The sequence below is a fragment of the Anarrhichthys ocellatus genome, unplaced genomic scaffold, assembly GCF_004355925.1.
Source record: "Anarrhichthys ocellatus isolate YVR2014 unplaced genomic scaffold, GSC_Weel_1.0 scaffold4, whole genome shotgun sequence".
NCBI classification, from domain to species: Eukaryota; Metazoa; Chordata; class Actinopteri; order Perciformes; family Anarhichadidae; genus Anarrhichthys; species Anarrhichthys ocellatus.
In genome coordinates, this window is record NW_022280034.1 from 7,878,612 (window position 1) to 7,890,241 (window position 11,630).

An 11,630-nucleotide genomic window follows, 5' to 3' on the forward strand; every position below is an offset into this window, starting at 1 on the left:
CACCAAAAATGATCTATCATGATCCAGGCTTAATAAATACTAGCTTTAATTGTCATGTATGAAAAAATATATATTCCAACGTGACTTTGTGGTCAATATCAATCATTAATATCAATATCTTCTTAATTTGTACGGTCTTTCGAGGTGACTTGTGACTTTCACGCTTTTAATCTGACGTCACATCCGCCGTAAACAACAACAAGGAAGTGGAAAGAGAAGTCCCGAGGTGCAAAATGCAACAGTCACGCTAAATATATTAGAAGTGATTTTCTAATTTTAAACGCCAGCAAATCAGGATTATTGTGCAATAGTTTTCGTTCTTCACAAGTGACAGTGAGTCCATGTTATGTTTGTGCACCGTCGATGTTACACACAAGCTAGCTGCTAAGCTAACGTCAGCTAGCCAGCTGCCTCGCAGTTTAGACAAACGGCTAACGTTAACTAGCAAGAAAGCTACAATCTGTGACGTTAACTTTTAAATAGAGACGTGGCGGTCAAACTGTCATTAGTACTTATCACTACATGTTCGCTATTTACAGAGTGTTTTTCTTCTTGTAGCGATGGAGGGCTCCAAGTCGTCGAGCACAATCATGCAGGTCAGCTTCGTGTGTCAGCGGTGCTGTCAGCCGCTTAAACTGGACACATCTTTCAATGTGCTCGATCGGGTCACAATCCAGGAACTCATTGGTATGTATACCCAGGAGAATGAATCACCGGTGCAGTAATGTAACGTTTGGGAGATGACGTGTAGTGGCGTTCAAACTGCTCTATCTGACATGAATCCATCTCTCCTCCTCAGCTCCGCTGGTCACAGTGACTCCCAGCAAACAGGCTGACAGCACTGAGGGAGAGACGGCACCAGAGGTTGGTACAGCAGAATATATATATCTATATATATATATATATATATGTGTGTGTGTGTAGTAGTAGTATTCTCTCAGGATATTTTCAGCACAAGATTACACTGACTGTGACTGCAAATACCTGGAATTCATGTGAGCGATTGTGTTGAGCAACTACTGTCACCATCAACCCATCATTCTACTTAAATAACCCCTATATCCACTCTCTATAGGCATATGAAAGATAAGATATACTTTATTGTCCCGCAGGGAAATTTGTCTTTGGCTCCAAGCCGCTGCATCACACGATACACTTGCCAGCATCACAATCCACATGCGCGCACGGAAGTTGTGTGATAAGTTGTGAGATGAAACAGTGACGTAAGGGGAACTGATATTTTGACTGTGGCAAAGTTACATGTGGGCCAATACATATAACTACAGCAATCTTAAATAATTTATGATTAAGTGTTATGGTTTGGTAATACTGGATTATTCTGCTAATTAGCAAAAACATATGTAAATTAAATTATTAAAAAGTTACGGCATATTTTAAAGAAACCAGCACTAAAGCTTGTTAACGTCATGTTTCTGTTTGTACTTCAGCTATACAGTAAACTGATGAGATTGAATAACACCACTAACTTTTTATTCTCTATCAGAAAATCCAATCTGCAAGACTTTTAGAAGACCAAAGCAATCCATTATTTCAATTAAGTTAAAATATTTAATTAGCAAGCATAAGTGTCTCACAATTATATTTTCCTTCCAGGAGACCTTTGTAGAAAACAAGCAAGGTGGAGTGTCAAGAAAATACATCCCTCCCGCACGGTGAGCACTCAACTCTTTTCATTCCAAAATTTAAAGTGAATACTGATTTTAATTTATATGTGTTGATTATCTCCTGGTTGTTATGTTCCACTGTCAAATGAGCTGTGGGTAGACTTGCAAATGCAACATATCCAGCAGCAACGTTGACTGAACCACTTAATCCTGCCCTACAGGATGATGTCAACAGAGAGCGCCAACAGCTTCACACTGATTGGAGAAGCATCGGATGGTGGTACCATGGAAAATCTTAGCCGTAGGCTGAAGGTAAAGTCTACTTTCACTTTGCTGAAAAATGTTAATTCCATTATGTCAGTTTTCTCTGCTCATACGATTTTGGCAAGAATGGCAGACAAGTAGGCTGTTGACAAAACAGTTTGTTAAAGTGGACTCATTGAAGCTCTGATCCCACCCAGGTGACCAGCGACCTGTTTGACATCATGTCGGGCCAGACAGACGTGGACCACCCGCTGTGTGAGGAATGTACCGACACCCTGCTTGATCACCTGGACACGCAGCTCAACATCACAGAGAACGAATGCCAGAATTACAAGTGAGCTTGTGCACAGCAAATATTCAAAATGCCTACTTATAAGCAGTAAGTGTGTGTGTAATGACACGCTGTATGTGAATGTGTTTTCAGGCAGTGCCTGGAGCTGCTGTCACACCTGCAGGTGGAGGGAGAGGAGACCCTGCTGGCAGAGCTGCATCACCTGAAGCAGGAGGAGGATGCTCTGGTCCAGGAGCTGGAGACAGTGGAGGAGCAGAGGGCTGCTGTGGCCCAGGACCTGAGCCAGAGCAGGGTCCACTCTCAGCAGCTGGACACAGAGGAGCTACAGTGAGTGACCCAAGGGTTTGTGTATCAAAATGTGACAGTGCTACAAATGAGACCGCAGCTAACAGCTCAGTCTCTTTCCACTGCTTCGTGCCAAAAGGTACCAGAAGGAGTACAGCGAGTTTAAACGGCAACAGCTGGAGCTGGATGATGAGCTGAAGAGTGTCGAGAACCAGATGCGTTACTGCCAGATTCAGCTAGATCGCCTGAAAAAGACCAATGTCTTCAACGCCACATTTCACATCTGGTAATGCCACGCTACGCACACACAAAAATGTTGTTGTGTATGCTAAGAACAAACAATTGTGTTTTTCTGTCAACCAATCAACCATGACTCAGCAAATATTTAATATGGGCCTCCGGGACAGAGTCAATGCCCATTGACTGAGAATTGTTTCTCTCTGTTCTCGTCCAGGCACAGCGGCCAGTTTGGAACCATAAACAACTTCCGTCTGGGTCGACTTCCCAGCGTCCCGGTGGAGTGGAATGAGATCAACGCGGCCTGGGGGCAGACGGTGCTGCTGCTGCACGCTCTGGCCAACAAAATGGGGCTGCGCTTCCAGAGGTGCACATTGTTGTCTGTTTTATTTGACCACAGTTGTTCACAATCAAGGTTTATTACAAATACTCTGCAAGTCAATGCAAAAATGAAGCTCAAATAGCACTTCTCTCTTCAGATATCGTCTTGTCCCGTACGGAAACCACTCATACTTAGAGTCCCTGACAGACAAGTCCAAGGTAATACATACAGTAGTTTCAAACACAGCTCTCCCATCATTTAAAAAAAACTCCTCCAGGCTCCAATTCTGCCCTTTCTTTCTGTCTTGTGTTTGTCCAGGAACTTCCTCTGTACTGCTCAGGTGGCCTGAGGTTCTTCTGGGACAATAAGTTCGACCACGCCATGGTGGCCTTCCTGGACTGTGTCCAGCAGTTCAAAGAGGAGGTGGAAAAAGGAGACACTGGCTTCTGCCTTCCATACAGGTCAGATACCCGCAGACCAGCACGATGTGCACATTCTGAAAATACAATTTAAGTGTGCAAGCTGTAAATATTAATGAAGTTTGAAAGCACATTCTAAACCATTACCGTGATTTATTCTAGCCGGAGAATTGTCTGCTTTGATTATGCTATTGTGGCAAATAAGGGACATTTGGGAAAGCTTTGGCTATAAAACCGCTTTAATTATTAAAGCATGGCCTCCAGTACAGCATGAACAAAAACACTTCTGTAACTAGCCTTATAAAGCTCACAGTATCAACAGTCAAATCTCACCGAGTCCAGTTGAGAAATGTACAGTACACCTACTCTGCCCTGGTGCTTGACACACATTGAAGCCTACACACTGGGGAAACATCACACCAAATCCATTCTTTTAACAAGCTGAACAGCAGAGAGACCGGCCTGGTGGCCCGAAACCTTTCCGAAACTCAACATCTGTCAAACTGAAAGAAGTTATTGTTTTATTTCCGTGTCTCAGGATGGATGTGGAGAAGGGCAAGATCGAGGACACCGGTGGCAGCGGCGGCTCCTACTCCATCAAAACGCAATTCAACTCTGAGGAGCAGTGGACCAAAGCGCTCAAGTTCATGCTCACCAACCTGAAGTGGGGACTGGCCTGGGTCACGTCACAGTTCTACAACAGATAAGACTTTCTGGACAATGCGTCGCGATGTTGCGTATGCTCCTCTGATGGATGGATTTCGTGTGAATCTTATTACTTACTTGGCCAAAGGAAAAAAATAAGTGGTTTTGTGTGTACCATTTTTGCAAGTCTTTTCAGTACAAAAGAAGCATGAAGCAATGTTGTAGATCTTCAGTCCAGATTGTCTGTGTTTTTACGTGTTACAAAGACGGGATAATTTGTATTTGTATATAAATTGGGGGCCCACTTTGGAAACATGAAAGACGGGCCCGGTTTGTCGTCACGTCTCCCTTAGCGAGCAGAGTGAGATAACTACATGTTATTGCAAATGGAAGTCTCTATTTCTTTTTCTGGCTTTTTCTAAAGCGCTGACGTTGCATCAAGACAACCTCACACGTCTTCAGACTAGAATGTAATTTAAAAGAAATCTCCACCAAATTCACTTCTAACCACTTTGTGAAGTTCTGCGGTTGTGCTGCACACCTTTGAAATCACTTTCTTCAGTGAGAAAAATGTTTTTCTCAATGTCCCAATTGCATGAGCTGTAAGAGGTCATTGTAATAGACTAACACTGTGTAGTATTCAACAAGAGTGTCAGTATTTTATTTACCTCGAATGCAGTCATCTCGTTTGCCACTTGCGTACATACGTTGCAGGTTAACTGTTGTTTTTGGAGGTACACCGATACAGCTCCTTTGTGTTCGTACTCTGCACCACAATGTTAAATGTGTCTTTTAGACATGATGGATACTTTTAATGGTGGGATTTGAGTAAATAAAACATTTCATGCTGTGAAAAACGTTGTGTGGAAAGTTTTTTTTATAGATTAAATGCATTTGACACAATGTAATTGCTAACATCGAAACACACTCAAACTACGTAACGGTATACCAATGGCAACAGCATGAATGATTCAATAAATATATACTCAGTATTGTCCTTTGCAATACATGTACTATTTGTCCACTTTCCCAAATCAAGTTAAGACACCACAGAGTTAATCAAGTGTTTTTTTTAATGCTTTCATAATTATTTCTGTGTAATCTTAACTCATTACAGCACTCACTCAGTCAGCCCCCCTATAAGGTTAACAGAAACATTAGAGGGGGTACATTTCATGGAAAAATATGGACTTAATTAAAATAAGCTGACTTCCAGTTATCCAGTAAAATATTTAGTCATTTATGAACCTCTAATAGTGCCATGTCATCAAGGTAGACCTTCAACTGTGGTCATCAGTCATTCCTTAAAAGTCCCAGGTTCAACCCTATAGGGACACACATTTCAAACTGACCACTTTAGTTCTGGAAAAGAGTTTGATAGATGATGCATTTTAAACAGAATGGGATGGGATGAAATTTCATTAATACTTCTTCCCAACCTTCCACAGAGTACAGGCAGCTGATCTTTCACACATGGCGTACTTCTCAGCCTGTCGGTTGTGCAATTTTTTCGGGTGCTTTTACTATTTATCAGGTAAAAAAGCCCCTTGAAAGGTTTTTGTTAGTGCATGCATATGGGCAAATCTTTGGGTTCTACTGAGCCCACAGACTGGCCCTTCATTTTTTTTAGCACTTGGATGATCGTGGTGGGCACAATTCCTACTACATCACCACGTCATCCATCATTTTGGTTCCATTCACACTTTTAGGATCCCTACATCCCATCGTGCTCTCTGCCCGCTCACAATCAAGAGAGCAAAAGGAGGCGTTTGATCAAGTGTGCAACGTCTCTGCGCGGCTTCGTCCTTAACCTGGGTTTTATTCCGGTTTCTCTCAGCCCGTTTCAGTTGGAGGCACTGCTGCCGTAGCAGCCGGAGGTGGAGGGAAGAGGAGGTGCCTGAGGTGTGCTGCTGGCCAGGGCTTTGCGAATGTGGGGCATTAGGAAGGGGTCGCTGGCCAACTGCAGCACATCCACACGGTCCTCCTTGTGATAAGCCAGGCAACGTCGAATGAAGGCCTATGAAGAGAAAAGGGGGTAAGAAACTGAGTAAGTGATGCTGTATATATGTGTATAAGTGTAATGGGAGCAGTGCAGTGACTTTAGAGTTTTTTTTAGAGAAATGAGTGCCACACCTTTGCTTCCGTGGTGACCACGGGTTTGGGGGGAAACTGCACCTCAGTGGCTTTTAATATGGTGTTTTCTTGAAGGATGTCCTGCTGTGACTGGTTGTGACCGAACGGCTGGAAGAAGAGGAAAGGGAGGCGGTTAACAGAGAGCTGAAAAAATCTCACAGCAAAAATCCCTGTTAAAGAATGCAGGTAAGTGGTTACCTTGCGTCCGTATAAGCTCTGGTAGAAGATGACCCCTACTGACCAAACATCCACCTTGTTGGATATTTTGGGGGGCTCCTTGCCCACCACAAAGCACTCAGGGGGCAGGTACCTGTGAGCCACACAACCACAACACGAGACTGAAAGAGGTTCTTTCAGCACCATCTTCAAATGAAGAGGGGAAGTGAATTCAATGAATGCTTGGTTACTGAATGCAGTGAAATGTGTCTATTTACCAGTAGGTCCCTGCTCCTTGAGAGGTCAGCTCCATGCCATCTGCAGAGTTGTAGCTGTCATCATCCATGATCTTGGACAGGCCAAAGTCAGTAATCTTAATCTCTCCACAAGCTATGCCATTAACTAACAGGATGTTTCCTAAAACCACAATAGTAAAAGCAACTGTTAAAGCAAAATAACAAACATATGACTGTAAACGGCCTTTTTTGGAGGAACAAATACATATTTTTCAATACACAAACATATGTGCTAATATTGATCTTAATTATAATCTGACCCAGATTCGTTTGATGTTCGACTACGTTCACATTACGGGGCTAAATCCTCAATTCCAATTTTGCTCCCTTGATCCGATCTCTCTGCCTCAACTGTTCACGTCTGAAGTGACTCGTATCTGACGTCAGTGTCAACGGATCTCTGCCCTGAAACGCCTCGCATGCGACCAATAACGTAACACACACGTTGGACTAATCATTGGTCTGATGGCCTATTGTTCCAAAAACATAAACGGGATTTATTGGAGTCATTACTACCAGACTCCGTTAACATATAGCTCAATATAATAGGGTTCCCCACATACAAAAGTGGCTTAAATCCTGATTTAGGCCCTTTTGCTTGTAATGTGAACATAGCCCTGAGTAACCTTTCCAAAAACATAGCATGTGGAATTGTTCAAAATGGCAAATTCAGATTTGATTGTAGCTCTATAGACAGAGAATAGTGCTGTTTTTCACTATTCTATAACTGAAGGGGGAAGACAAAAAGACAAATACCGGGCTTGAGGTCGTAGTGGATGATGGGGGGGCGAATCTGGTTGAGGTACTTGAGGGCGTTGACTATCTGCATGACGATAGAGCGGCCCTCCTTCTCGCTCATCAGCTTATTTTGCTTCAAGTAGAAATCCAGATCGTTGCCGTCACAGTACTCCAGCACTGTGCAGAACCTGCAAGCGGTAATCCAGCGGATCATTTGGGAAGTTTTCATCACCTTTTAAGTTGGTTTGGCAAACTTTGTGGTAAACAGTTGCTTATTTACACATCCAGCAGTTGTGGATAAACAGTATCATGAAGTTGGAGTAATGTTTCTGGCCACACCTGCAGCCTTTTAGATCCGTCTCAACTCTTGAGGTGTATGTATATATAAAACCAAATATAACCAAAACAGTTCAGTTGCAGACTGGAATGCGCTGAAACTCGCTACAAAGCTGTGTGGAAGCTGCAGATTCAGGTGCTTAGTCTCACACTACATAAGACACATTGTTTTTTTAAAATATAACGACGTTGAGCATTTCAATGTGGCGCATACAGACATTATATTTGACATTTATGAGCTTTATGTAAAATGATTCACTTACGAGTCTGTGTCGAGTGAGAAATAGTCGTAGAGTTTGACTATTCGAGGGTGGTCAAGTTCTTTGTGGATTCTGTACTCTCTACAGGCGTGTCTGAAAAGACATTAACCATTTAGTAAAAACATCACAAATAACAGTTTTAAGCTTGAAGATGTAAAAGTTCATCTAAGATCAAAACATTTCCAATGAGGCAAAGAAAGAAGAGCAGGCACCGTGCACAGAGCTGCAGACTCACTTGTGGTAGTTGTGCTTCTTCTCCTCCCTCCAGTTCTTGTTAAGTTGGTGGATTTTAATGGCCACATACCTTTGCTCTGCCAAATCAAAAGCCTGCAAAAAAAAAACAAAAAACATACCACATCAATAAACACAAAGTGAGAGAAGCCGACTAGAACCAGAAAGTTCCACTGAACGCTGTATCAGCAGCTGTTTACTGGATACAGAGTGTGAGTCACATCACAATACAATTCTGACCTTATGTTACTCAAATAGACCAGCGTAGAGGAAAAGAAAGATTATATTATTAAGGTTAAATGGCACAAGCTTACCTTAAAAACTTCACTAAAGCCACCTCTTCCAAGTAAATGTAGCAGCAGATATCGGTCGTTCAGCGTGGGCTGGTCTTTGAATCTATAGAAAAATACTTTTTTTAAACATTTGTCTCTTTCAAACTGTGTTTTTAAGATAAAAGCAGACTACAGAACTTGTGAAAAGCATGTTAAACTGAGACGATACATACTGCGAGTTGTCCTCGTTATGGATTCTCTTCAGCTCCCGAATGTGCAGGTTTCTTACTCGCTCCAAATGCTCCAGTTCAGCCTGGATCTCTGCTTCTTCCTGCGTACAACCACACAAATCTATCATCTCCCTCAACCCCTGATACACGGAAACAGGTGAGAGCAGTACTATCGGTCTCTAGGTTAGAAACAAATCCAAAAACAAAGAAAAAGCTGCTTTAAGTGGTGAACTGGTACCTTTTTTAGATAACCAATTCGAAGTTTAAAAATCTCCTCTTGCTCATGATATTCTGCCAGCGACAACCTGTGTGAGATAAAGTGGCAACAGTTTGTAATTTATAACATTATAACTTTATAACCAGGTCAAATGGATAAGTAAAAAATAAGGAAATACAAAGCCTCCTTATTACAGATCTGCATCTACTCTGTGAAGTAATCGAGCTACTATGTGTAATCTTACGCTTCACTCTCCTGGCCGTTGCTCCTGCTCTTTCGTTTGTTCTGTTCCAGGCTGGGTGGAGGTGTCTGGGCCATGGAGGGAGGTTTCCTCTTTCCCAGTAACTTCCTCTGCCTCTCCATGTCCTCCCGCTGCATGTTGACTCGCTCCTGCTGCCTAGAACATGCAAGAACAATCTCGTGTGAACACCCTTGTGTGCAGATTGGACAAAATGTAAAACATATATTTGTGCCTCTTTGCATGCTGACTTGATGAGGTTCTGGAAGGCATATCCATCCGTCCACTGCTCGGTGAAGGAGGCTCCATGCCGTACGGTGGTGAAGTGGCCCAGACGCAGACGATCCTGCATGCTCTTGTCCCTGCAAGCCATCTTCTCCTGCTTGGACTACGGAAAAAGATGCACGCTTCATCAAGCTAACACAAGCCGTCTCTTTCAAATAAACACATCTGTGCAAATGCACACTGTATGTACACACACCTTCTCGATTAGGAGCTTCTTGCTCATGGTCACACACTTGTTCAGCCGTTCCTTGTAGCGCTCCAACATCTTCTGCTGCTCATCTACCTGCCGCCTCAAGTCACAGTTAGCCTGCAAAAAAACACAAAAACACATCATCACTCTGACATCTAATTGTAATGACAACATGGATTCAAGGCTGTTTTGTTCTTAAACCGACATGATGCTTGCTGACATTTACACCAAATGTATTTTAAGCAAAAAATGGCATTTGAAAATCAACGAGCACATCCTTAATATGAACGGCAAGGTGCAGGTTAATTACTTGGTTGTGACAAGTAGTAGCACATATGTCGAGATTGTGAAGTGATTATTTGTGAATGGGCCTAATATTATACTTTTATATTCAGACCAGACGAAGTTCAGCTCATCAGATTTGAAATATGTTCTTATCCTACCCTCAGCAGGTCGTCTATCCTCCCCTCTTTCTTCTCCAGGTCAGAGTTCTTGTCCTTCTCCAGTGCCGTCAGTTTCAGCAGCGTCAGTTCTGACTAAGGAAGAAGGGCGAAGACGACGACAAGCCAACAGTTAACATCTCATCAGACTCAACTGATGCAGACACCCCTTTGGGCCAGTCGATAACAACACACACCATCATCTTAAATGTATCAAACTCAGACGTTGGTGTCTTGGATAGTAGACGTGCATTCAAAATCTTGACCTTTAATTAGGCCAATTAGTGTAATTTGCAAGGATAGCTGGATGTTTGTTGCACGTATTGTGTCAGGAGAACTGCAGTGTGGGTAGCAAGGCCTTTGGAAATGTGACCTTTAATTCTTGCACATCTTGAGCAACTAGTGTCATTTTTAAATGGCAAAACAAGGTGTGAAGATGCATCAAAAATCATCGGTTGTTGTAAGAGGCAAATGTAAAAGGCTGAGCCAGATTCAAAGCGTGCTTTAATTCAAAACCGAACAAAAAGGGGCTTTAACTTATACTGAACGAAAAATCGGAAAAGTTGGTGTTAAGTTGAGGCCCAGGTCAGCCAGTGCTTTACCTGGATGGCTTTGTGCGAGCATGAGTGTGTGGGGGCCGTCTTCACAGAGCTGCAGGATGAAGAGTCTGTGTGGGCAGAGCCTGTGGACGAAGGACTGCCTTGCTGAAACTGCATTCCAGAGAGACAGGTAGAAAGAGAGAAAGGTAGAAAGACACATGGGGGGAAAATATAACAATTATGTAATAAAGACAGCAAAGGGAGATTATAAAATAGCTGAAAAAGTTAAAAGGAACAAATAATGTAGCTATTAAAAAATTGAAAATGTAATTCAACAATTACTCAGGTATTGAGTTGTCCAGTCCATTTGAAATAAATAAAGAAATAATGTTTCACTTTTGTCATTTCTTTTGCCAAGCATGACTTTGCTTTATGAGCCCAGAGGGGTTTAGAAAGGGCAGGTAATTATAGAGTGCTGTCAAATCTCACAGTTTTAATGAATACGTTTTGTTGCACGTACATCTGTCACTACACGGGTCTTTTAATAGACCAAATTCAAATATGATAGAGTTCTTGAATAACAATTGTACATACAACCATGGAAGACGCTGTTTAGAAGGAAGTGAACACGGTTGTGTAGTTGTGATGAGGATGTTATCTTAACATAGAAGAATGAAAATGGGAGGTGAAGAGATTCTTAATTAGATTAATAAAACAAGATCGTCAGCAAAAGCCACTATAAATTTGAAAGTGCAGCCACCAGTTTTACATAATGTACACATGGTCCTCCTGTACTCCTCCCTGCCTTACATGCCAGCTCAACCTACAACCAAAGTAACATCTAAAAACATCAACACCAGCACTGAAAACAATAACAGCTTGTTTGTATCTACGGCCAGAGTTTATCCTACATTCATCCTTCCAGTTAATAACCACACACACACACACACACACACACACACACACACACACACACACAC

General features: G+C 42.3%; 2 protein-coding genes across 3 annotated transcripts in view; one reads left to right on the forward strand and one right to left on the reverse strand.

Moving 5' to 3' along the window:
- Positions 1-189: 189 nt before the first annotated feature.
- becn1 (beclin 1, autophagy related) lies at positions 190-6,030 on the forward strand. 2 transcript variants are annotated; one of them, XM_031843495.1, is made up of 12 exons: positions 190-333; positions 559-687; positions 800-864; positions 1,615-1,673; positions 1,847-1,937; positions 2,087-2,223; positions 2,314-2,508; positions 2,606-2,752; positions 2,921-3,070; positions 3,183-3,243; positions 3,344-3,486; positions 3,983-6,029. In XM_031843495.1, the coding sequence occupies exons 2-12, from the start codon at positions 561-563 to the stop codon at positions 4,149-4,151; spliced, it is 1,344 nt and encodes a 447-aa protein (XP_031699355.1). In that variant the 5' UTR covers positions 190-333; positions 559-560; the 3' UTR covers positions 4,152-6,029. The 2 variants fall into 2 exon arrangements, with proteins under 2 accessions (XP_031699355.1, XP_031699356.1); XM_031843496.1 differs by having other exon boundaries at positions 194-226; positions 3,983-6,030.
- Positions 4,569-11,630, reverse strand: part of LOC116381381 (serine/threonine-protein kinase tousled-like 2) — an 8,171-nt gene continuing 1,109 nt past the window's right edge. The window contains exons 3-17 of the mRNA XM_031843494.1: positions 10,714-10,821; positions 10,115-10,207; positions 9,678-9,788; positions 9,448-9,584; positions 9,203-9,355; positions 8,980-9,046; positions 8,745-8,842; positions 8,554-8,635; positions 8,244-8,335; positions 8,012-8,101; positions 7,431-7,600; positions 6,657-6,795; positions 6,421-6,532; positions 6,223-6,330; positions 4,569-6,106 (exon numbers count right to left, since the gene is read on the reverse strand). Of these exons, the coding sequence (XP_031699354.1) occupies positions 5,933-6,106; positions 6,223-6,330; positions 6,421-6,532; positions 6,657-6,795; positions 7,431-7,600; positions 8,012-8,101; positions 8,244-8,335; positions 8,554-8,635; positions 8,745-8,842; positions 8,980-9,046; positions 9,203-9,355; positions 9,448-9,584; positions 9,678-9,788; positions 10,115-10,207; positions 10,714-10,821 (1,734 nt within the window). The 3' untranslated portion in view covers positions 4,569-5,932. The remainder of the gene's footprint in view (positions 6,107-6,222; positions 6,331-6,420; positions 6,533-6,656; positions 6,796-7,430; positions 7,601-8,011; positions 8,102-8,243; positions 8,336-8,553; positions 8,636-8,744; positions 8,843-8,979; positions 9,047-9,202; positions 9,356-9,447; positions 9,585-9,677; positions 9,789-10,114; positions 10,208-10,713; positions 10,822-11,630) is intronic.

Excerpts from the sequence above, each read along its gene's own strand:
- becn1 (XM_031843495.1), top strand. The coding sequence starts at position 561 with ATGGAGGGCTCCAAGTCGTCGAGCACAATCATGCAGGTCAGCTTCGTG. Across the intron at positions 865-1,614 it reads AGGGAGAGACGGCACCAGAG|GAGACCTTTGTAGAAAACAA; the intron begins GTTGGTACAGCA and ends TTTTCCTTCCAG. Across the intron at positions 2,224-2,313 it reads AACGAATGCCAGAATTACAA|GCAGTGCCTGGAGCTGCTGT; the intron begins GTGAGCTTGTGC and ends ATGTGTTTTCAG.